At 39.7% G+C, this 24,063-nt stretch overlaps 1 protein-coding gene across 1 annotated transcript in view; it reads right to left on the reverse strand.

Annotated features, from left to right (window-relative positions):
• LHX2 (LIM homeobox 2) overlaps positions 1-24,063 on the reverse strand; it is a 47,538-nt gene that overhangs the window by 14,932 nt on the left and 8,543 nt on the right. Inside the window, 1 exon segment of the mRNA XM_029612622.1 lies at positions 13,854-14,059. Coding sequence (XP_029468482.1) covers positions 13,854-14,059 — 206 coding nt within the window.

Below are 24,063 nucleotides of genomic sequence, written 5' to 3' on the forward strand. Positions count from 1 at the left end.
CCAATAATGGATCACAGAAGACTTTCAAATGGACCAAGAGAGTCACCGCTGGAGCAAACTTTGAGGCTGATGTACAAAGTCACAAACTGCTTTGCAAATGTGATGTCACATGCTAAACTGGTGAATAGCATGTGTAATTGAATGCACTATTTGTCATTTTAGTACACAAAATTTTGTGTTTGTGAAGCTGTTCACAAAGGGGCGGATTTTAAAAGGGTTACGCGTATAAGTTACGCTCGTAACCCTTAAAAACCCCCCCTTGCTCGCGCCAAGCCTATTTTGCATAGGCTCGGCGGCGCGCACAAGCCCCGGGACGCGCGTAAGTCCCGGGGCTTTGCTAGGGGGGCGTGTTGGGGGGTGGCATGACGTTCGGGGCATTCCGGGGGGTGTTCCGGGGGGCATGGTGCCGGCCCGGGGGCGTTCCGAGGGGCGTGGCCGAGGCCTTTGAACCAGCTCGCAAGTTGGGTGATGGCGCGTCAGCGATCCACCGGCGCGCGCGAGTTACGCCTGCCTCAAGCAGGCATAACTTTTGCGATAAAGGTAGGGGGGGTTTAGATAGGGCTGGGGGGGGGTGGGTTAGGTAGGGGAAGGGAAGGGAAGGGAAGGGAAGGGAAGGTGGGGGGAGATGGAGGGAATGGGCAGCGCATGCAGGGCTCGGTGCACCCCCTTGCGCGTGCCGACCCCGGATTTTAAAAGATACGCGCGGCTACGCATGTATCTATTGAAATCTGGCGTACTTTTGTTTGCCCCCGGTGCGCAAACAAAAGTACGTGCTCGCGATTTTTTTTTAAATGTACCCCAAAACGTATGCGAAATCACTTATTGAGCTGATTAGCAATTCTGTATGAGCGAAAATTTGCATGTAAAATTTCACAAAATTAAATTTTCTGCAAAATTTAACTACACCTCAAGGAAGTATACTTAAGTTTTTTTTGCAAAATGAATGCAAATTTGCATAATCTTTTTAGCAAACTTTTGTGCCAAAAAGCAATTTGCACAGTATTAAAATGAACCACCAATGCAAGAAATTTTTCAACATTTGTGGCCTCATTATCTGGAATAGCCAACTTGCAGTTGTTTGATGATTTGTAAACTTGAGGCTTTTATTATAAAACCGTCCTTGTAATCAATGGTCGAGTTATGTCTCTTACCGGGACATTCATCAAAATGCATTAGGGCCCTAACACATGCAATAAATATTGCAATGCACATTAGTATGCAAATGTTTCATTTATTATGCAAGTGGGAGGAGATAATGGAAATGAGGGTCTGCTATCAAGGAATGCGGTAGAGTAACGCAGGATTTAACATCAGAAATAATGACATCTTTTTTCTGTGTGTCCTACCCGTGTTAGCAGGGAAAATGTTTTGTGAGAGAGAGACTCTGTAGAGAGTCAATATGACATGCTATGTTATATACCACTGTGACATACTATATATATACCATTGTACGAAGGGACACTGTCAACTTGGGACAGGTTTAGGGGTGGGCTGAGTTTGGGGAGGTAGTTTTACATACACAGTCAAAGGAATTAACTGCAAATTTGATATGACTGATGAATTTATATCATTTGGATTAATAAAAGGTACCAACAAGAGGAGTTGATTTGTGCAAAACAGTCTCTAGCTAGCTTGATTGAAGCTATAGATAATGATTTTGTATTTTTTATTTTGTTGTGCAACACCTAGTACAATCTTTTCAGAGTGGTGGAATAAATACATCTTTTAAATAAACAATGTATATGGTTGTGGAAGAGGACTGTCTCACAGGGGCAGCCTCACTTCTGGAACTCATGGAACGACACAGCTTTAATCTGGACACCTTCAAGGCAAAGCTAAATGCTTCCTTGTTTTCTCTATAGTTTCAGTGTTTCATTTCATCTGTAATCTTAATCCCTGCCCTAGCCTCCCAAACTTTACTTCATGATTGCTTTTCAGCATTAGGTTATGCTGGTATTTATAATGCACAAAGTACTTTACAAATGAAAGCAATGCTGAATAATTATGAAAGTTAGAAGACAGAAATAAAAATAGAGATAGAGATGCAGATTTATTTTTGCTAAATAGGCAGTCTTATTTAGGATTCTGTAAACTGTTAAAAATCGTCACATGATTAAATATTATTTTATGTTGTTCCTTTGCGAAGATATTCTTAGCACATTAGAAAAGCAAACAAATTCCATACATGCAGGAATTTGCACAGTTAATTACGATCACAGATGTATAATTTAAAATAAAGTTTCTTAGTTGAGGGGAGATCTCATAATTTATTTTCCAAGCAATATGACCATTTACATGTATTTTTATCTACAATATAAAAGAATTCAATTTAAACTGTATTTCATCTTTTACACCCTGCATGCCCAGAACATAGCCTTCCTCATTAGATGTATGTATTCTATCCCTGAAATAATTTTGGTAAAAATGTATTCACCGTCACAGGCAAATAAAATTAATCATATCCTGAACTTGAAAAATGCTGGCGAGATGCCCAGAAAACCTTGGATCCTCCAAACAAAGCCCTATACTTGGATTTTTAGGTCTGTCCCCCCACTCTTCATCATATACTATATTATCAGCTTCATTACAACCTTCATCAGGCTCCTTATCTCTTCCTGAACATGCAAAGTTGTTCTGCTGATGCCAGCAACATCTGGACTTGGGCAGAGAAAGCTCATGCCAAGCATGATGTACAGGTAAGAACCCAAAATCGCTTGCCCACACGTTAGTCAGCTCACTGCCTCCTTTAAATAGGTTCTGAAGCATTTATGCAGCCCTGCTCCATAAGAAACAGTAGAGGGGGATAAAGCAGCAATAACCTGATATGCTTGGATTCTGTGTGATGATTCTCTGCCTGTCAGCACTGTTTTGGCTCTGACCATGAGGGGGCGCTCTCCAATGCAGAATCCACATACAGCCAGATTTTAAATCTGCCACGCACGTAAAAATCGCCACTTGCGCGTGTGGCCGGGACCTGCGCGCATTTTAAAAAGGGCCCAGCCACGCACGTAAGTGGTGATACGTGCATAAGTGCCGGGTCCTGACAAATGGGTGGGCCAGGAGGTGGGGATGGGCAGGCCAGGGGGCGGAGCAGGGCAGGCCAGGGGAGTGCCATTCATTGCTGTCCCAGAGCCTCACGCGCCGGCCAGCTGCCAGCACACAAGTTACTTCAGGTCGGGCCCTGACGTAACTTGAAGAAAAAAAGGTTAAAAAAAAAGGGGGGGTGGGATTTAGAGGGTGGAAAGGAGAGGGGAAGGGGAAGGGAGGTTAGGGTAGGGAATAGGAAAGTCGATCTCGTCGCCGCATGAATTTGCAAAATTTTACACCCTTGCGCGCGCCGCCCGCACATGTTTTAAAATCGGCGTGTCCACGTGTACGTGCCAGGTAGTGCGCGCACATGGACAGGCACGTGCACCTTTTTAAATCTACCCCTATCCTTTTACAGGGAGCTCTGCCTTTATCTATACTACTCATGGCAGGACCCAGGAAACTGCCACACCACATTCATCATACACAGGGAGATAGGAAGCTCTTCCTGTTCAGTTCTGTAGAGGATATTGCTTGTTACAAGTAGAGATGAGTAATCGTTTAAAATTAGGGATGTGAATCATTTTTTGACGATTTAAAATATCGTCCGATATATTTTAAATCGTCAAAAATCATTAGAGCCGTGATACAATAACAATTCCCCTGATTTATCGTCAAAAAATCGTAAATCGGGGGAAGGGGGAGGGGAAGGGGGAGGGCAGGAAAACCGGCACACTAAAACAACCCTAAAACCCACCCCAACCCTTTAAAATAAATCCCCCACCCTCCCGAACCCCCCCAAAATGCCTTAGATTACCTGGGGTCCAGAGGAAGGGTCCCGGTGTGATATTTTACTCTCGGACCTCGGACCTCCGTGCGTTGTAGAAACAAAATGGCGCCGGCGCTACCTTTGACCTGTCATATGACAGGGCAAAGGTAGCGCCGGCTCCATTTTGTTTTTTTGTCCCCCGACGTCAGGAGCGTAGGAGATCGCTCCCGGACCCCCGCTGGACCCCCAGGGACTTTTGGCCAGCTTGGGGGGGCCTCCTGACCCCCACAAGACTTGCCAAAAGTCCAGCGGGGGTCCGGAACGACCTCCTGCAGTCGCCATTTTGTTTTCTACAACGCACGGAGGTCCGAGGTCCGAGAGTAAAAGATCACACCGGGACCCTTCCTCTGGACCCCAGGTAATTTAAGGCATTTTGGGGGGGTTCGGGAGGGTGGGGGATTTATTTTAAAGGGTCGGGGTGGGTTTTAGGGTTGTTTTAGTGTGCCGGTTTTCCCGCCCTCCCCCTTCCCCTCCCCCCCCCCACTGGACCCCAGGTAATTTAAGGCATTTTGGGGGGGTTCGGGAGGGTGGGGGGATTTATTTTAAAGGGTCGGGGTGGGTTTTAGGGATGTTTTAGTGTGCCGGTTTTCGATTTACACGATTTACACGATATTTAAAAAACCCAAACTGCGACAATCTGATTCCCTCCCCCTCCCAGCCGAAATCGATCGTTAAGACGATCGATCACACGATTCACATCTCTATTTAAAATGACATGGAAAAAAAAATACCAATTGCATTTGTTGTTTATTTCATTCTATGTCATTCCCCTTCCAAAATTACACAAAAATCAATAAAATTTCATGTTGTTGGTTTTTAAAATGATTTAGCACACACTAAAAAGCAGAAATATAAGAAAATGTAAAACAAAAAAAAAGAAAAAGAAAAAAATTGTAAATGAATTGAAAAAGTGAACATAATGAAATTTTTTCTCATATACACCCTTAGTTATACCAAGATGTGGGAAAAAAGACAACCAAGACATGCAGAAAGGAAAGAATTCCTCTGGAGACAGAGGAGTGACTACTGCCACTCTCGCTCCCCCTGCCTCTTTCATAAAGGTTGCATTTCATGGTGAGAAATAAGCACAGGATGACTTCCAGCTGCGCCAAGTGAGACAAAAAGAGATATATTCCCTTTCAATAGCTCTGCAGCCCCACTCTAGTGGTGACCTAGCACACTACTGAACCACAGGGATTCCGTGTTGCTTATTTTCTGACTGATGTCCACTATGGCCAGAGCACCAGCCAGGGTTACTGCCACTGCCGCTGGATTACCTCCCTTATTCCATTTGGTTCTCCTGGACCAATACTGGCATATACTGGAGTACCCCAGCAGGTTTTCCTGCTAACTCTGGGTTGTATCCATGGGTTTTCTCATATCGCTGTGTCCATGGGTGCTGCAAGGGCGAGAATGAGCTGTAATAGTCATTGTAGTCTGCTATGACCATGTCTGGACTGAGACCTAAACAGTGTTTTATCTTTTGTCATTTTCAGACTGACCCCCAAGCTCCATCATCATCATTGTCATGGTCTAGAGGTCAGATCAGGAGTTTGTGAAATCTCAGGTGCCTCCAAAGGCTATTGGAGGTCACAGAGGAGTATGAGTGTCTAGTAAACTAGCTATGGACCATCTTGCACAGCCACCCTGTGGGTATTATTTGCCTTTGTCTCACTGTACAACACACAGGCTTGTGTGTGTCCCTGCAAGTTTCACAAGATGTGTCTGCCTGATATGCTGTGTAGTCATTTTTTCTTTGAATATACCACAGTTCCGGCTTTTATGCACTGCATGCCTGCTTCTCACATCGCTCTCCTTTTGGCTTGTGTATGTGTGTGCTCTGTCATAACTTTGATTCTGTGTTTGCACATGGTTTGCTGCCACATGTAAAGGAAAAACATTTGTTGTTTGTGTGCAGAGTGAATGCCTTCCCTAATATGGCTACAACCTGTCCTACCTTTTGTTACATTGTCATTCAGCTTTTTTTTTTTTTGGCAGATTCCATCTTTTCTGTTTCATTGAATGGTCATTTGTGTAACAGTTTTCACTTTTTTCGTTGTCTTTTGTAGACGTTATAAAAGTTATGAAGCAACCTCCCTAAAGCGCCTGACTCCTCCAGTCCAGGTTTTCCCACTTCCATTCATAGAAACATAGAAACATAGAAATGACGGCAGAAGAAGACCAAATGGCCCATCCAGTCTGCCCAGCAAGCTTCCCTCATTTTTTCTCTCATACTTATCTGTTTCTCTTAGCTCTTGGTTCTAATTCCCTTCCATCCCCGCCATTAATGTAGAGAGCGGTGATGGAGCTGCATCCAAGTGAAATATCTAGCTTGATTAGTTAGAGGTAGTAGGGGTAGTAACCGCCGCAATAAGCAAGCTACACCCATGCTTATTTGTTTTTACCCAGATTATGTTATACAAATATACAGCCCTTATTGGTTGTTTATCTTCTCCCCTGCCGTTGAAGCAGGGAGCTATGCTGGATATGCGTGAGGTATCCGTTTTTTTCTTCTCCCCTGCCGTTGAAGCAGAGAGCTATGCTGGATATGCATCGAAAGTGAAGTATCAGGCACATTTGGTTTGGGGTAGTAACCGCCGTAACAAGCCAGCTACTCCCCGCTTTGTGAGTGTGAATCCTTTTTTCTTCTCCCCTGCCGTTGAAGTTATGCTGGATATGCGTGAAGTATCAGTTTTTCTTTTCCCCTGCCGTTGAAGCAGAGAGCTATGCTGGAAATTCGTGATGTATCAGTCTTTCTCCCATGCCGTTGAAGCAGAGAGCCATGCTGGATATGCGTCGAGAGTGAAGTATCAGGTGCATTTGGTTTGGGGTAGTAACCGCCGTAACAAGCCAGCTACTCCCCGCTTTGTGGGTGCGAACCCTTTTTTCTTCTCCCCTGCCATTTAAGCAGAGAGCTCTGCTGGATGTGTGAAGTAACAGTTTTTCTTCTCCCCTGCTGTTGAAGCAGAGAACTATGCTGGATATGCATTGAAAGTGAAGTATAAGAATGGAGTGATCAAGCTAGTTGAAAGGCATCATTCATGTACTAGGGTATATTCTGACAAGGAACAGATTGTGGAGCTGTGGGTTCTACATAAACCCTGGCTTTCCATTTTCAGTGCAATGTTTTTGCTTTGTGCTAGAAATCTCCTGAAGAGGCTTCCTTCCTTTATTTTTTTTTCCCCTTTAAACCAAGTCTAGTTCTCCAATTCCATCTCCAGGACCAAGCAAGGGAGGGACATTGAGAAGGAACCTCCAGCTCCTATCCTGGAAGGAGCAACCCAAAACAAAAAGAATAAGAAAATGTAACTCATTTGGGATGACTAAATGTTTTCAGTTATGTATTCCTTCTAGTAGTATATGTATGTGAGAGCAGATGTGAGAATGTGGTAAAGCTGGAAGGAATGGGAATACATGGTAAGTAAGAGTGTTAGTTTGGTTTTGTAGGGGACTTTATCTGCTAGGAGTGTGCAGGGGATGACACCTGCCCCTTTGAACCTCATAGCTATGAAGTAAGACAGGAGTAGCCAACTCCATTCCTCATGAGCCACAAACAGACCTGGTTTTCAGGATATCCTCGGTGAATATGCATAAGATAGATTTGCATACAATGGAGACAGTACATGTAAATCTATCTCATGCATATTCATTGTCGTTATCCTGAAAATCAGGCCTGTTTGTGGTTTTTGAGGACCAGAGTTGGCCACTTCTGAAGTAAAATATAGAGGGTCTGAGAGAAGGGGGTATAAAGTTTCATGGCAAGTTTAATCAGCAGAGGGCAAGGTTGGCTGTGCTATTGTTAAGGACCTTCGTTTTCTGTTTTTATTTTATTTTTCCAGGCAATTTCAATGTTATAACCAATAAAATAGTGGGAAAATGACTTTGTTATAACACACAGGAGAAAAATCAGCGGTAAAGTCATTTTCCACTTTATTTTTGTTATAGCATTGAAATTCCTACAAAAAATTAAATAAAAACTGAAAATGAAAGTCCATAGCTATTGTAAACTAAACAAAATAGACACAAAATGGATAAATTGCATCCCCACCATCTAGTGAACACTTTAATTACTGCACTTTCCAGAAGTATTCCAGCCCTTGACAGGAGTAAATATTCACAATAGATGGCTCAGGGAGAAAAGTAAAAATGGTGCAAGTGTGTGGGTGAATAAACCCTTACGGGTCACTCTATAGGTAAAGCAGAGAGTTAATGGAGTGTCTGCATGACTCCACCTCCTGTGCATCCTATATTTCTTGTTTTGGAGCTATGCCAAATATTTTTCAAATACCCCACATATCTGAATAGACCCTTTCATGGCATTTATTATTTAACAAAACCTGAGTTTCCAGATATATTTCCCCTTCCAAGCCCAAAAAGATCAGGAGTGAATCAACTTCTTCATCTTTTGCAGATCATAATGCAGTTACTAATATACAATTGTTAAAAACCCTATGCAACGCAGCACAATGCAACACAAAACTAAACTATATGGAAAAGAGAGTTTCTTACAGAGAGAAAGTGTCCTAGTGCAATAGTTCCCAAACTTGTTCTCAGGGACAGCTGGCAAGTTGGGTTTTCAAAATATCCCCAAAGAATATGCATGACACATATTTGTATATGATAAAGGCAGCCATTTTCTGATAAAGTTTTAAAACATTATTTTGATGGTATATTTCAAAACAGCAAATTTTTTATTAACCTGTTTAGAGATATACCTGTAGTTGATTGCCACTTTCTTTGCTCAGTACTTGAGCAAAGAATTATTCTTGCTATGTTAGTCTACTTAGATATGTAGAATTACAAGTCAACAATCAAGTTGCAAGGGGATACTCTTCCACTGGACTAGCTTAATACATCCAGTTCTATTCATACTAAGCTATTGTTTTGGCTTGTATTAAATGTTTAAAAAACCTGGCACTGCAGCAGATGCACATATGCTGGTGGTAACTGGGAATCCTGCACCTGTTGAGAGTGAGAAGGAGGAAGGATGAGGCCTTGCCTCTACCTGTGTCAACATCAAGGAAGGGTGGAGGTGCCTGGCAATCTGGCCTAGCGCAGCTTCCCATGGCTGTGCATCAGAGACATCTTATTTCCGAGTCATTGGAGCCTCATAGCTCAATAGGATCATCATCCGTGCGACAGCTGGGAGGGACATTCGGGGCAGCTGCCGTAGTCATGAAATCATGTGAAACAGGAGGGTGAGGTAGGCATGCATCCCCTCTCTGGTCAAATGGTCCCTTATTGGACCATTTAAAGTGGCAGGGGCAGGAATAGCTGCAGTGGGGTTCAAAGGAGGTTATTCAGGACTAAAATGACCTGCCTTCCCATACCACATTTGCCCATTTTCCCTCTCCCTCACATATAGTTGGGACTCTGTTTAATTTGCTCGTCCAGAACAGCTAGTTGAAAATCTTATCTGTATAGTTAAGAAAATGTTATCTATCAAACCAAATGCTCCATATTCCATATATTCATCACAGCAGGGGATGGGTGCCTGATCCAAGGGGGAGGGAAGGGAGGAACTGAATTGGGGGGGGAAAGAGCCAAAGGACCCTAATTGCAGGATACAGCAAAAGGAGGGCTTTATAATCTGTTTGTTCCTGCCAAGCCCAGTTTGACAGGAGTTTCTTATGTGGTGGTGCAATGACCTGGAGGGCTCTCAGTCTTGCTTGAGTGGGGCAAGCTGCCCAGTGATGCCTGGCCATTTACTTTTACCAAGGATGATGACCTCGCTTGTTGTGACTGGTCAAATAGTCCAGGGTGGTGAAAGATTTTCCCCTGGTGAATTAGCTTGCTCCTTCATTACACTGATCATATACCTTCAAAGGTAAGTTTTAAAAGCCTTGCTTGTGCAAAAGTGGCCATTTATACGCATAAGTGGCCCGAGCGGAAGCTATGCAAATTTTAAATAGCTGGGAAGGGCATGTACATCAATGTACACAAGAACAGAAAACAAAAAGTGAGTGGAAAAGGGGCAGGATACGTGTGCTACTGCTCCTTGTTAGGGACAGGAGTGAGAGAGTAAGATACTCTATATATGGACCATTGTAAGGGGCACTTTCTTTCAGGGTGAGTTTTCGGGAGATGGGTTGAGGTTAGAGGAGTGTTACAGACACATTCAGAAGTTTCTATTGTAAAACTGACCTCATTAAATAATTTTTGACCTTAGAAGTGATGAAAAGCAGTTGATTTGTACGCTGCAGTCTCTGAAAAGAAGTTGATTTGTACAATGCAGCTAGCAGAGACTGCAGCGTACAAATCAACTGCTTTTCATCACTTCTAAGGTCAAAAATTATTTAATGAGGTCAGTTTTACAATAGAAACTTCTGAATGTGTCTGTAACACTCCTCTAACCTCAACCCATCTCCCGAAAACTCACCCCGAATGAAAATGCCCCCTTACAATGGTCCATATATAGAGTATCAGGCTAAGGCCTGGATTTATCAAAATGCACTAAATATTACGTGTGATAGGAAAAGGGGTGTGTTTTATGGTAATAGGCAGCTTATCACAATTTGTGCTAATACCTATATGAAGCACTATCTTAGTGCAAATTGTGATAACTTTTTCACACTTTGCTATAAGTGCTGGAATTGTTATATTTCCTACATCAGGGCCCTCCTACACCCACTGGGGGGGAGGGGGGGAGAGAGAGAGAGAGAAAAAAAGAGAGAGAACCTAGCCATAATGCCCTCACACTAGATAGGTATTTGTATCCCTATGGGAGGCCCACCTAGTAACTTGAGGTGAGGTTTAGGTATTAGTGTAGGGGTTAGGGGCCACTTTGACATTTAAAGTGAGACGTACGAACAGAACAGTGCTCTCTTGTGAAGATTTGATGACCTTCGGAGTGAGGAAACTCACCCAAAGATGAGATTTGTGCAATGTTCTTTCAACCTGGCTTGATGTTACCCAGGTAGAGAGTCCATCATGCCAGGTTGAGAGAACATTGCACAAATCTCATCTTTGGGTGAGTTTTCTCACTCCGAAGGTCATCAAATCTTCACAAGAGAGCACTGTTCTGTTCGTACGTCTCACTTTGAATGTCAAAGTGGCCCCTAACCCCTACACTAATACCTAAACCTCACCTCAAGTGACTAGGTGGGCCTCCCATAGACATATAAATACTAGGGATGTGAATCATTTTTCTGATGATTGAAAATATCGTACGGTATTTTCAAAGTCTTCAAGTAGCGGGGGGGTCCCGAAAGCGATAGGAAAACCCCACAAAATTTTTGTGGCGTTCTCATCATTTTGGGGGAGGGGCGGGAAGAAAGGGCACATAAAAACAACCCCCAAACCCACCCCGACCCTTTAAATGTAATTATTTAGAATCTCCCATCCTCCCGACCCTCCCAAAACATTTCTAAAGTACTGGTGATCCAGCGGGTGTCCCGGGAGTGATCTCCCGCTCTCAGGCCCGTCGGCTGCCACTAATCAAAAGGCGCCGATGGCCCTTTGCCCTTACCATGTGACAGGGGCTATCGGTGCCATTGGCCAGCCCCTGTTACATGGTAGGAGCAATGGATGGCCCACGCCATTTTTAAAGATTTTTTAAGATGGCGCCGGCAGGCCATTGCTCCTACCATGTGACAGGGGCCGGCCAATGGCACCGATAGCTCCTGTCACATGGTAAGGGCAAAGGGCCATCGGCGCCATTTTGTTTACTGGCAGCCAACGGCCCGAGAGCGGGAGATCGCTCCCAGGACCCCTGCTGGACTACCAGGTACTTTAGAAAAGTTTGGGGGGGGTCGGGAGGGTGGGGGATTCTAAATAATTAAATTTAAAGGGTCGGGTGGGGTTTTTTTTCGGTTGGGACAGCCGAAAAAAACGCTCAGAACCGCGGGAATGAAGATTTCCCACAGTTTTTCTACGAACCCGATACCGGAAATGAGTCCGGTACCAATTCACATCCCTAATAAATACCTATCTAGTGTAGGGGCATTACGGCTAGTCTCTTTCTCTCTCTTTCTTTCTCTCTCTCTCTCCCTCCTTAAAACAGCATGTGTGAAAACATCACAATGTGCAATAAAGCCTTATCACACAGCTTTATGCAAAGGTGTAGTTAAAATTCACATTAAAGCTGTGCAATATGGCTTCACAAAACTGTAAGCCCAGCATATTTTCTCATTTGCATCGCACCAAACGTTATGGTGCTTTCGCCCGCGTTAATGGCGTTTTTTGCATGCGCAAACGCCATATAGCACTTTGATAAATGACCCCCTAAGCCCTCTAAAGAGTCTCTCTCCCTCCCAGACTACTGCACCTAACAAGGAGCACATACACAGCCTTTTTAAATCTACCTTATTGATGGCTTGGGTTCATAGGCAATTGGTGATATTAGAATTATTAATAAAACTATTGCCATATTATTCCAATTTTCTGTGTATGTTGCTTTCTGTCCTGTGTAATAATGGTCAATAAAACTGTTCTCTCCACCTGTCCCTTGGAGCAGTAAAGTCATGGGTGCTCAGGTTACCTTTTGTAATTATTTGTTATATATATGTATATATATTACTGGTTCTTAAACAGTGATGCAAGAAACATTCTTTTTTTTTTTTGCTTCTCAATCTTATTCTTCAGTAAAAGACATGATTACCGTCACTCTTCCTGATAAGAGGATAAGCATCAAATAGGACACTATTGTACTGTATTAAAATGAATGAATTAAAAATATTGTATTGACGTCATATCTTATCAACAATGGAAAAGCAAGGCACAGAGGACTTCCTCTTTTAGGGCAGGTGTTTTATGCTATGAAAACAAACTCTCTTTGTGCCGTTGAATGTACCTAGTTATGGGGAAGTTTATCCAGCTAAATTTAGGACTGTTTTCATACAGTCCAAAAGTTATCCAGCTAACTTAAGGACCAGATTTAAGGCTTTTCTCCCATTTTATATCTATGGGGAAAAACCGTTCGTGAATCAGGTATTTAGCTGGAAAATTCAAAACACCAGAAGCTCCTACATACCTCCAAGTTATCCAGATAAATGATATCCATCTAATGGTTTATCCAAATAAAATGTATCTGGATAAGTAGCGATAATATTCAAAACTCAAAAGTTATGTGGATAAATACCTTTGAATATCAACCTCTAGGTGAGTGAAACACTCAGAAGCTATGACTGACCTATGTATGTTGCATGGCATAGGAAAGCTCATGAACCTCTGTACCTCCTACAGGATGCTTTACATTGTTACCTTTTTGTTGTCATTATTTATTCATTTTACAATGCTTTTCTCCATCAAGTGTGCAGCAATAATTTAAGAAGTGATGCATAAATCTGAAGGGCAATATTACATTGCTAATTAGGGTTTGTTTGTTTTTTAAAAGGAAGCATGCTAGCAGCCCAAATTCTTATCATGAACTTAAGAAATCAATTCTTACTGGATGTATACAGAAATCGTAGAATATGATGGTTGGTAATGTCTATTTTTCCTTCCTGTTCCAACACTAGACCTCACTTGATCTCTGACATCGACATTGCTGCCCCCACAACTAAAGATTCTCTGTGCTTGTCCCAAACTTTCTTGCATTCCAGTATTGATTGTGTTTCCACCATCTCCTCTGGGACATTGTTTCAGATATCTGCCACTATTTCTGGAAGAATTATTTCATTTTGCTACTCCTTTCTCTAACCCTCTAACAGCCTCAAACTGTGATGACGCCTCGTTCTAAAACTCTCTTTTGACTGAAACATACTTGCCTCTTGTGTATTTGCATTGCATAAACCTTTGAGGTATTTATGTGCCTCTATTATATCCTCCCTTTCTGCCTATTTGTACTAAGACTGAGGAATAGACATGAAGACATCTCTGAAGGCAATATAGCAACAATTGTTTGCTTTAATCCGAAACTATGTCACAGTAGCAGGGGCATTTTGCTGGATTTAAGAGTACTTTGAGAAATGCCCCCTTTTCTAGAAAATGTAAGTCTTCCACAGAGTTCTGCCGAAAAATTAAACATGAACAGCTAGGAAACAACCCATCTTCTTACCTGTAGGACTCTTTTGGTCAGGCCAGTCTTCTGGGCTAACTGTTTCAGGTCCTTGGCATCGGGGTTATGATTAATAGCAAAATAGGATTTCATTGTCCGCAACTGGTGGTGCTTGAAAGACGTTCTCATGCGCTTCGTTTTTTGATTACTGCTGTACTGCTGGTCCCTATCCATGTGGTCCCCGTCATTTTCATTGCAGCTTAACGCTAAAGAGAAAAGGAGAAGAAATTACCATGGAGAATTCCAACATTACCGCATTTTGCCACTCTAAGAGCTACCTGGTCCATCTGAGCTCATCTTCATTAATTACAGCCATACATGTTAACCTGTTCTGCACTATGCAAAGAAATTCACTGCTCTGGAGCCCACTTCAAAGGTGATCTGTTAAGTTCTCTTATAATAATGACTATGATTTTGGTGCACAAAGCTACAAACTTCACATGATTTAATCCTGTACATATGACCATATCATGCAAAGATTAAAAAAAATTAAAACTCTCTTCTAAGAGAACTGATCTTTAATTTTTTTTAATTTTGACATTTTCTGTGAATTAATGTTCATGAAAGCTTCTAATATTGCATTATTACTAGTAGTATTAATAATAAAGTTCTTGTTTTATACCACAAAAATAGCAGATTGAGATTCCATAAAGTTACCAAATGCTATTTTGCAAATTTTTAAAATAATTCCATTTCTCTTAACATTGTGGAAATCAAACCGATGTATTGATGGAGGAGTTTACTTTAAGTGAGTTATGTTAATGACGTTTTTTTCAAGTGTAGACAAAATCCTTAATGACAATCCTTAATGAGGTGAAGTATTGCAGAGGTTGTCCTTAAGGGTGCTGATGCAAAATTTGCTTGCTATTTTGCCATGCTTGAGCAGTAGAGTCATTTAGGGCCTGAATTATTGAGGGTTTTCTCCCATTGTGTGTCTACGATGGAAAAAAGCTTACTGAATCAGGCTATTGCTGCCTTAAGGGAATGGAACTCAGATAAGATTCCACCACATTAAACCTATGTTATCTAAGAACATAAGAAATTGCCATGCTGGGTCAGACCAAGGATCCATCAAGCCCAGCATCCTGTTTCCAACAGAGACAAACCAGGCCATAAGAACCTGGCAATTACCCAAACACTAAGAAGATCCCATGCTACTGATGCAATTAATAGCAGTGGCTATTTCCTAAGTAAACTTGATTATTAGCAGTTAATGGACTTCTCCTCCAAAAACTTATCCAAACCTTTTTAAACCCAGATACACTAACTGCACTAACCAAATCCTCTGGCAACAAATTCCAGAGCTTAATTGTACGTTGACTGAAAAAGAATTTTCTCCGATTAGTATTACATGTGCTACTTGCTAACTTCATGGAATGCCCCCTAGTCCTTCTATTATTTGAAAGTGTAAATAACTGATTCACATCTACTCGTTCAAGACCTCTCATGGTCTTAAAGACCTTTATCATATCCCCCCTCAGCTGTCTCTTCTCCAAGCTGAACAACCCTAACCTCCTCTGCTTTGTAGGTGTCCAGCTGAATAACAGTAAACACTTTTTGGTTTTAGTTATGTGCAAAACAGAGTTGTCATTTTGTGCTGTATTTTGGGTTATCATATATTTATTTCTATGTAAATAAATTATACCTATTCACTGAAAAAGAAATATTGTCACTATAGTCACCCATTGACTGAACATAATTTTTTTCAAAGTTTTAATGTTGCCTTACAAACTATCCACCTTGGAAGAGTTTTTTAGGCTTGTTAGCTGTCAGTTCACAGGTGGGGGCAAAGCATTATTCAAATTGAGCTCTAACCAGCATGGTTGAGGACTATGCTGGTGCTATTTATAACACTGGCATCAGATCTAGCTCTTCTTAAACAGTGCTGTCATTTATCTTATTATCAGATTGTACCTGTGGTGAAAAGGTTTGCACACCAGCACAGGCAGGGCAGTTTAACCCTAACCATGATATAAATAGAGCTATGCTTTTGTAAATGAGCCTCAGCGTGTTGTGTTGTATGGGAGTCTTCTTCTTAAATTCATAAGAATATAGGAACTTGCCATAATGGTCAGACTGAGGGTCCATCAAGCCCAGCATTCTGTTTCCAACAGTGGCCAATCCAGGTTACAAGTACCTGGCGAGTACCCAAACATATACATCCCATGGTTCTAATGCCAGTAATAGCAGTGGTTATTCCCTAAGTCAACTTGATTAATAACAGTTTATGGACTTCTCCTCCAGGAACTTATCCAAACCGTTTTTAAATCCAGCTATTCTAACTGTCCTAACCACATCCTCCAGCAATGAATTCCACAGCTTAATTGTGCATTGCGTGACAAATAATTTTCTCAAACTTGTTTTAAATGTTCTGCTTGCTAACTTGTTAACATCATGGAGTGCCCCTAATTCCTTCTGTTTTCCAAAAGAGTAAATAAACAATCCACATTTACCCATTCTAGTCCTCTCATAATTTTATAGACCTGTAACATATCCCCCCTCAGCCGTCTCTTCTTCAAGCTGAACTGCCCTAACCTCTTTAGCCTTTCCTCATGGGAGAGCTGTTCTATCCCCTTTATCATTTTGGTTGCCCTTCTCTGTACCTTCTCTAGTGCACCTATATCTTTTTTGAGATGTGGCAACCAGAATTGCACAGAGTACTTAAGGTGCGATCTCACCATGAATCGATACAGAGGCATTATGACATTCTCCGTTTTATTCACCGTTCCCGTCCTAATAATTCCTAACATTCTGTTTGCTTTTTTGACTGCCACAGCACACTGAGCTGACGATTTCAATGTATTATCCACTATGATGCCTAGATCTTTTTCCTGAGTGGTAACTCCTAATAAAGAACCTAACATCATGTAACTACAGCATGGGTTATTTTTCCCTATATGAATCACCTTGCACTTATCCACATTAAATTTCATCAGCTATTTGGATGCTCAATAGTCCAGTCTTGCAAGATCCTCCCGTAATTTATCAAATTTGCATGTGATTTGACTAATCTGAATAATTTTTTGTCAACTGCAAATTTGATCACCTCACTCATTTCCAGTCCAAGTACAGATCCCTAAGGCACTCCACTGTTTACCTTTTCCACTGAGAAAACTGACCATTTAATCCTGTTCTCTGTTTCCTGTTTTTTAATTGAGCTTGCAAGCCACAAAAGGACATTGCCTCCTATCCCCTGACTTTTTAGTTTTCTTAGAAGCCTCTCATGAGGGATTTTGTCAAATGCCTTCTGAAACTCCAAATACACTACATCTACTGTTTCACCTTTATCCATGTTTATTAATGCTTTAAAAAAAAAAAATGTAGCAGATTTGTGAGGCAAGACTTCCCTTGGGTAAATCCATGCTGACTGTGTTCCATTAAACCTTGTCTTTCTATATGTTCAATGATCTTGTTCTTTAGAATAGTTTCCACTATTTTTCCCGGCACTGAAGTCAGGCTGAGATGAGATCTATATTTTCCCAGATGGCACTCCAGTCTTCAGGTAAAATGGACGATTTTAATAATGGGTTACAAATTTTTACTAATAGATCTGAAATTTCATTTTTAGTTCTTTCAGAACCCTAAAGTGTATACCATCTGGTCTGGGTGATTTGCTACTCTTCAGTTTGTCAATCTGGCCTACTACATCTTCCAGGTTCACTGTGATTTGGTTCAGTTCATCCGAATCATCACTCTTGAAAACTGTCTCTGGAACCATTATCTCCCCAACATCCTCATTAGTAAACGCAGAAGCAAAAAATGAATTTAGCCTTTCTGTAATGGCTTTATCTTCCCTAAGGGCCCTTTTAACCCCTCAATCATCTAATAGTCCAACCAACTCTCTCACAGGTTTTCTGCTTTGGATATATTTTAAAAAGTTTGTATGATGAGTTTTTGCCTCTATAGCCAACTTCGTTTCAAATTCTCTCTTAGCCTGTCTTATCAATGTTTTACATATAACTTGACAATGCTTACGCTTTTTCCTATTTTCTTCAGATAGATCCTTCTTCCAATTTTTTAATGATATTTTTTTGGCTAAAACATGGAACCCTTTGTTACACAGGGAGTGTAACAAAGGGCAGGTACCACAAAAATGAAAACTGGGGGTTCAACAAGTTGAATCTGTTTCATGATGCCTTTCTCTTTGTAATGCTAACAGATGTTGCACAATGTCTGACTCTAACCCAAAATAATTGCAACCCTCAAATGTTTCCTTGCTCTCAGATAAGTAAATAGATAGTTGGTCTAATGATGTACAAAACTCCTCCTGTTCTTCCTGTGAATCATATCTAATCCAAGCTTCAATACATGACCTATTCATGTTCCCAAGCAGATATGGTAAACCACACAATATAGAAAGGCAAATAGTCTTCAGTACAATTTTGGAATCCAAAAAAAAAAAACCAACCCAACAACAACAGGAGTACAATACCAACAGAGGGAATTTAAAAATAAATTTCATATTTACAGATACTACAGCTCCGTTTTTGAAAGCAGAAGAGAGTAGCTTTTTAAGCTACACAAATGTTAGTCAACAAAGTAGACGAAAAGGGAAGTGGTCCTAATTAGACTAATAAATATGCAGTCTTTTAGGACCATCCAGGTTTGTTCAGGAAACTTTCCTTTTTTTTTATTTTTTACTTATTCTTTCCTTCTTCGAAAATGTCATTAAAAAAAACCAGGATCTTCAGTTTTGGATCTCACACAGCTGTTGTGTCATAAAAGAGAATACCAAAGTCTGAGCAATGAACTTATCTGAGGGATACAAAATTCAACAGTCTCTATTAAGGCTACCCTCATGGTAATAATAAACATGAAAAATGACTGGTAAAGGATTCAACCAATCAAAGCTGGGCCTATGGTATCCAACACATTTTAAGAAATACACATGGCCTCAACTGATTCCTGATCTGAGACTGAGAAGACAAGGAATTTAGATGTATGTGACATGATGTCCCAAATTAATGCAATTGGGAGTTCAAACTCTTTAGTGATGTTTAATGTTTTTGTATTTCATATTCCAGCTAGCTACACTGTCACTCTTTTCTCCATCCTCGACACAGGTTATTCTCAAACAAACCTCCCTACCTTTTGTTTCTTCCTACTATGCAATTTCTGCTGTTCCACATTCCCTTCTTTTGGGGGATTCTGAAACATTCATTTCAAGGCTAATGACTCCTGAAAGCGTTTCATAAATAAAAAGTTATACTCATTCTACTTTTGCTATCCTAAGTATTTATCTAACATCTAATAAATAGGTCAGCCAATATATTTTACTAGTAAGAATAAATACAATGAATTATCATCAACTGTACAAAAAACAGCATTAATTTATTGATTTATCTGTTAAATAAATGAACACTGGTTTATTTTTGTAATGCTTCAGTCTTGGCATTAGATGCTACTTGCTCTTTGCAAACTGTTCTAGCTTTACAAATATTTGATTTGTTCTATAGGACAGAACAAAAATAAGAATTGATATTGAAAAAGATACCAGTTTATTTATTACAAAGTAATTTAGCACTAGAGATGAAAAAAATATTGTATTTCATTCTCTACAATACAGGCCAGAAATAATTGCTGCTAGTAATCATCATGGATATCTCCATAGATGCTGAAGAGGGAACCTTTGGTTAACCTCAATCTGGATATTTCAGACTTTGAAAATGTGTGAAAGCCTCCAAAATGCAAAAGGTGAAAGTACATGATAACTAATTCCTACTAATACTTGCTCTTTTTTCTTAACTCTTTGAGTTCTCCTCACAGCTACAAATTACAAAACCATAATAATATTTCCAAATGTGGATACAGAGAATTCTTAGATCTCCAGGTAGGGCCCATAGGCAGAGAACAATAGTGGCCTAGTGCCCTTTGGGACCCTATTCAGCAGTAAATATGTTTTCTATTTGAGCAAACTTTAAGGTAACACCTGAATCTTGGCAATCTGATTGGTTGAGTCAGACCCTGAGCACAGTATTTCAGCTCCTTTTGTTTTGATTTAAAGAGCCTTAATAATTAATTGAAACTCAAAACTGCACAAATATACACAGTTCCTGTCCCATTTGCTTTTCAAACACATTTTCGTTCTGTTGTATATTTGACTGCGTGTGTCTGTGTGTGTGCTTCTATACAGCAGAAAGTATTTGACATTTTAAATGATGCAGTGCACAGAAAAATTGGAAAGTGTTTCTCATAACCGTGCACAGTCCTTAAGCACTGACTGCTAAATAAACCTAAATTACAGATCAAAGTATGAAAAGCAAAGTTTATCATATCAATGATGCTGCACTACCTCTGCCGCTTGCAATATATACATATATAATTAAGATATAATAAGGGAAGCAGATTCAAACCCATGCCCTGTACTTTGTCCCTGATACATTTCTAAAACACAATCCAGTATATAAATTATAATTTACAGCTAAGGACCTTGGAAGATAGTACAGAAGAGGGCTAGAAAGTGTCTTAATCTATGATAGTTGGTTAAAAAAAAAACACTCGGCGATATTATTTATATCTCCATAAAGGGCAAATGGTGGATTATAATTATTTTTAAATTATTGTCATGTCATCTTCTATTTCCAGAAATCAAAATGTGTGTGGCAATAGGTGAAAATCTTTCTGTGGTTTATTAAACTAGTCGTATTGCTAATCTGATCATCCCTATCTCAAGTAAGTCAATCGAACAAGAAAAAGAGAGGGAAAGGAAGCAGAGGGAGTCGGGGGCTGCGTTTTCTGTTCTCCCCAGATTGCTGCGGAAGACTGTTTCCCCCAGCAAAACATAGTTCTCCAGGGAAAAGAAAGAAGGACTCAGGGCCGGAAAGCAAGCGTTTGTACGTCGAGCTGCAATCAACAAATTTCCTCTAGGGGGAGATAGCGGACTAAAATTCTCACGTAGCCTCCGCTGTCAGATCAGAGCGCTGGAAAGGGACTATATTTACCAGGCAAAACCGAGCAAATAGGATAATGCCTTATCAAATAACCTTAGTTAAATAGAATTTCTAAACCTAGCTAAATACAATTTCTGTAATGCAACGAAAACTACATCGTGCGTACTTTTTTTCTTTTTTTAATTCTGTAAATAAATTGAATTCCTAGGCAATTATTGATTTGATCATATTAAGCGATGCTTCACTTCCTAAAGCTGCCGGTGTGAGTAGGATTCTTGCTGTTAGTTTGTTAATGCAAAAATCACTCCGATCTGGAGGTTTTCCTTTCCTCTCAATTAAGTCAATTCAATAGAGCTAAAGAGCTCGTAAAAATCATGAATAATTTATTCGGGATCGGCGATTAACCCATCGGATTTCAAACCCTGTCGATGCTACTGAGCCTGTAATAAAAATTGACTTAGCGTAATTTTAATAAATGGTATATTGTAGGTTCCATTGTCTAACTAATGGATTTTCAGGGAAAAAAATCAGCAATTAAGCAGTCAGATAAAAGTGGCTGTGAGTCCTTGGGGCAAGTAGATTTTGATGTGTTGGTTTTTATTTCGGTTTTCCCAGCTTCAAACTCTCTCTTTCAGACACACACACACACACACACACACATACACACTCTTGCATTTGTTTTACTTATTTTTCTTTTACTCTATGCATGTGTATTCCTTATATTCATTCTTTCTTTCATTCGTTTTCTTTACCTCCCTTCCTTTCTTTCTAGTCTTTTCCTGTATAAAAAATATCCCAGTGTCTCTCTAGCCTTTCTTTCATTTTTTAATTTGTTTTATCACTGATTCTTCTGCCTAATTCTCTGCATACTTGCATTTATGACGCTCTTTCTGCTTTTCTTTCTTTCCTTGTATGTTTTCATTATTTCCTTTAAAATTATCCCATCTTTTTATGTATAAATTGTAGTGTTTGCTTTTTTTTTATATAATTGTTTATATCAATACAAATTTATATGAAGGGAAAACTGGTATAAGAAAAGAAAAAAGAAACGAATTTTCAATCCACCATAGTTGCTTTTTTGTTACAAAAAGTTGCTCACCGTTTTATCTATAAAGATAATGTTTGCATTATTGTCATTAAAATTTGCATTTATCAAAGGTGGGCAATCAATTTATTCAGCCAAATAAGCAATGTATTTATTTTATTATGTTGTTTTTGAGAGTATTTTTATTTTCTATTTTCTATTTTGGTGTGTGTGTAAGAGGGAGAGGGAAAGGTATTCTATGGGTGACACAAGTTAGAATGAAATGCCGGTTATAAATAAATTATTGGAAAGGATTTTTAAATGAGCTACAAATTAGAAATACAATTGCATTTTCGGTGACCAGGTACATTGGCATATTTAAAATAATAACACAAGTTTTTATATTGTATATTAAAGGTTACTTCGATATAGACTTAGACCCCTGATTTACTAAGGCTTTTTTCCCATTCTGTATCTATGGGGCCGAGGGGAAAAGGCAAAGTAAATCAGGCACTTAGTTTACTGTTTAGAAGACGATTTACCTTAAAACGTCAGTTTCCGCTACTTCATCAACCGGTAAGAAAACTTAACGTACACAGACTTCTAAAATTAATATTCAAAATAAAATGGTTCTTCTTACAAATAAAACATGTCAGCTATTATAAACATTAAACACATCAAACACCTACATCTTTAAAATGAAAAAGAGACTATCTGAAAATTTCGGAATCATCACTTCATATCATACACAGAAATAATAAAATGTGCAAATGATATTTTCAGAAATCTCATCCAGATTGTTCCACCCCTAAATCTCGTTGTAATAACTTTTTTTTCACAAGTGAAACTTGTTAGGGGCAGGTTTGAAATTCTGAGAGCAGTGTTTTTGCCTCTTTTTCATTTTCCAGTTATTAAAGGCCAGATGTACTAAAAGATTTTTTTTTTCACATTTTTTGTCTAGCTATAGGGGGAAAAAACAGTATATTTGGCCCTAAAAGCATGGGGGGAGGGGCAAATAGTGCCAAGAGCCAAATCTTCAGTTCTACAATGCCTAAGAATGCTATAACTAAAGCTCAAGTATGATCCAGTGTTAAAAGTTCCTTGTCTATAGACTAATGATGAAAAGCTAAAACCCAGACCAAATTAGTAGGGTCGATAAAGTAGTGCCCACATTTTAATGCCAGGGCCCCACTACCTAAAATCTAGCAACTTTGGATCAAATTTCAGACTAAAGAAAGAGACGAAATCCCTGTCTTTTTACATTCTAAGATGACACCTAGAAAGCTATTAAAAAAAATTGCACTCAATCAACAAGCAAGATCTGTCACTTACTCAACAGTTAAATCACCATCAAAAGCTCAACAGTGCCATTAAATCTCAGATTCCAGTAACAGAGAAGCTCTCTTAGCTCAAATATTTCTACCAACTCATTTTAAAGTATGGATAGGAAAACATGGCACATATAGAGAATAATATTGTAACCAATTAAGCTTTTCATTTGTGATATTCTTTAGGTTTTAATAGAACACGAGATTTGCACCTCGCTATAGATTTAACAGCAGTTTTGGATTTTGTTATCTTTCTATTACAAAAGAAGAGAAATATGTTCAAAATATGGGACTTCTGCTCCTTTCACGGAGTATATGAACTTTACTAGTGTGTAAGATCTTTGTTATGCACGATACATCTATCATTTTCAAGATACATTTAACTATTCTGATATTAAAGGGAGGCTAGACATGAATTAATAAAATATTCCAGACTGTGGGAGGTTTGGTGAATTCACAGAGGGACTATTTTATTCAGAACTCTTTACAGGTGCTCCTGTGTTCAGTAAGCTTTCAGCCATTGATTTACTGACCTAAAAAAAAAAAACCCCCATCAAACTCCAATCCAACAAGTGAAAGAAAAAATTATGATCACAGAGGCACTCTATAAAAGAGAGAGAAAAAGAAATCTTTTTGAAGTTCCGGCTTCCTTCTGAGCTATTTTCTACTTGTCAGGATCCATCCACATCTAAACTCCATCAACCTAAATCTTCCTGCCCACTACAAACTAGGGCTTGTCGAAGTACAAAAAAGCAGCCAATTCCGTTTATCCCACAAATAAAAGCAAATCTATACTTCACCAAATCATTCAATCCTTAACTTTTCCTGAGTATATCTTGCATATTTACAGTGTTTTCTTTTTTATCCAATAACTTAGTATTCATCATTAATGTGTCAAATTCTAGAAATCCTGTGCTGAGTTTATTTCAGTGTGAACATATAAAATTCTCACCGTATGTGCTAAGCCG

Source organism: Rhinatrema bivittatum, chromosome 8, assembly GCF_901001135.1.
Source record: "Rhinatrema bivittatum chromosome 8, aRhiBiv1.1, whole genome shotgun sequence".
NCBI lineage: Eukaryota > Metazoa > Chordata > Amphibia > Gymnophiona > Rhinatrematidae > Rhinatrema > Rhinatrema bivittatum.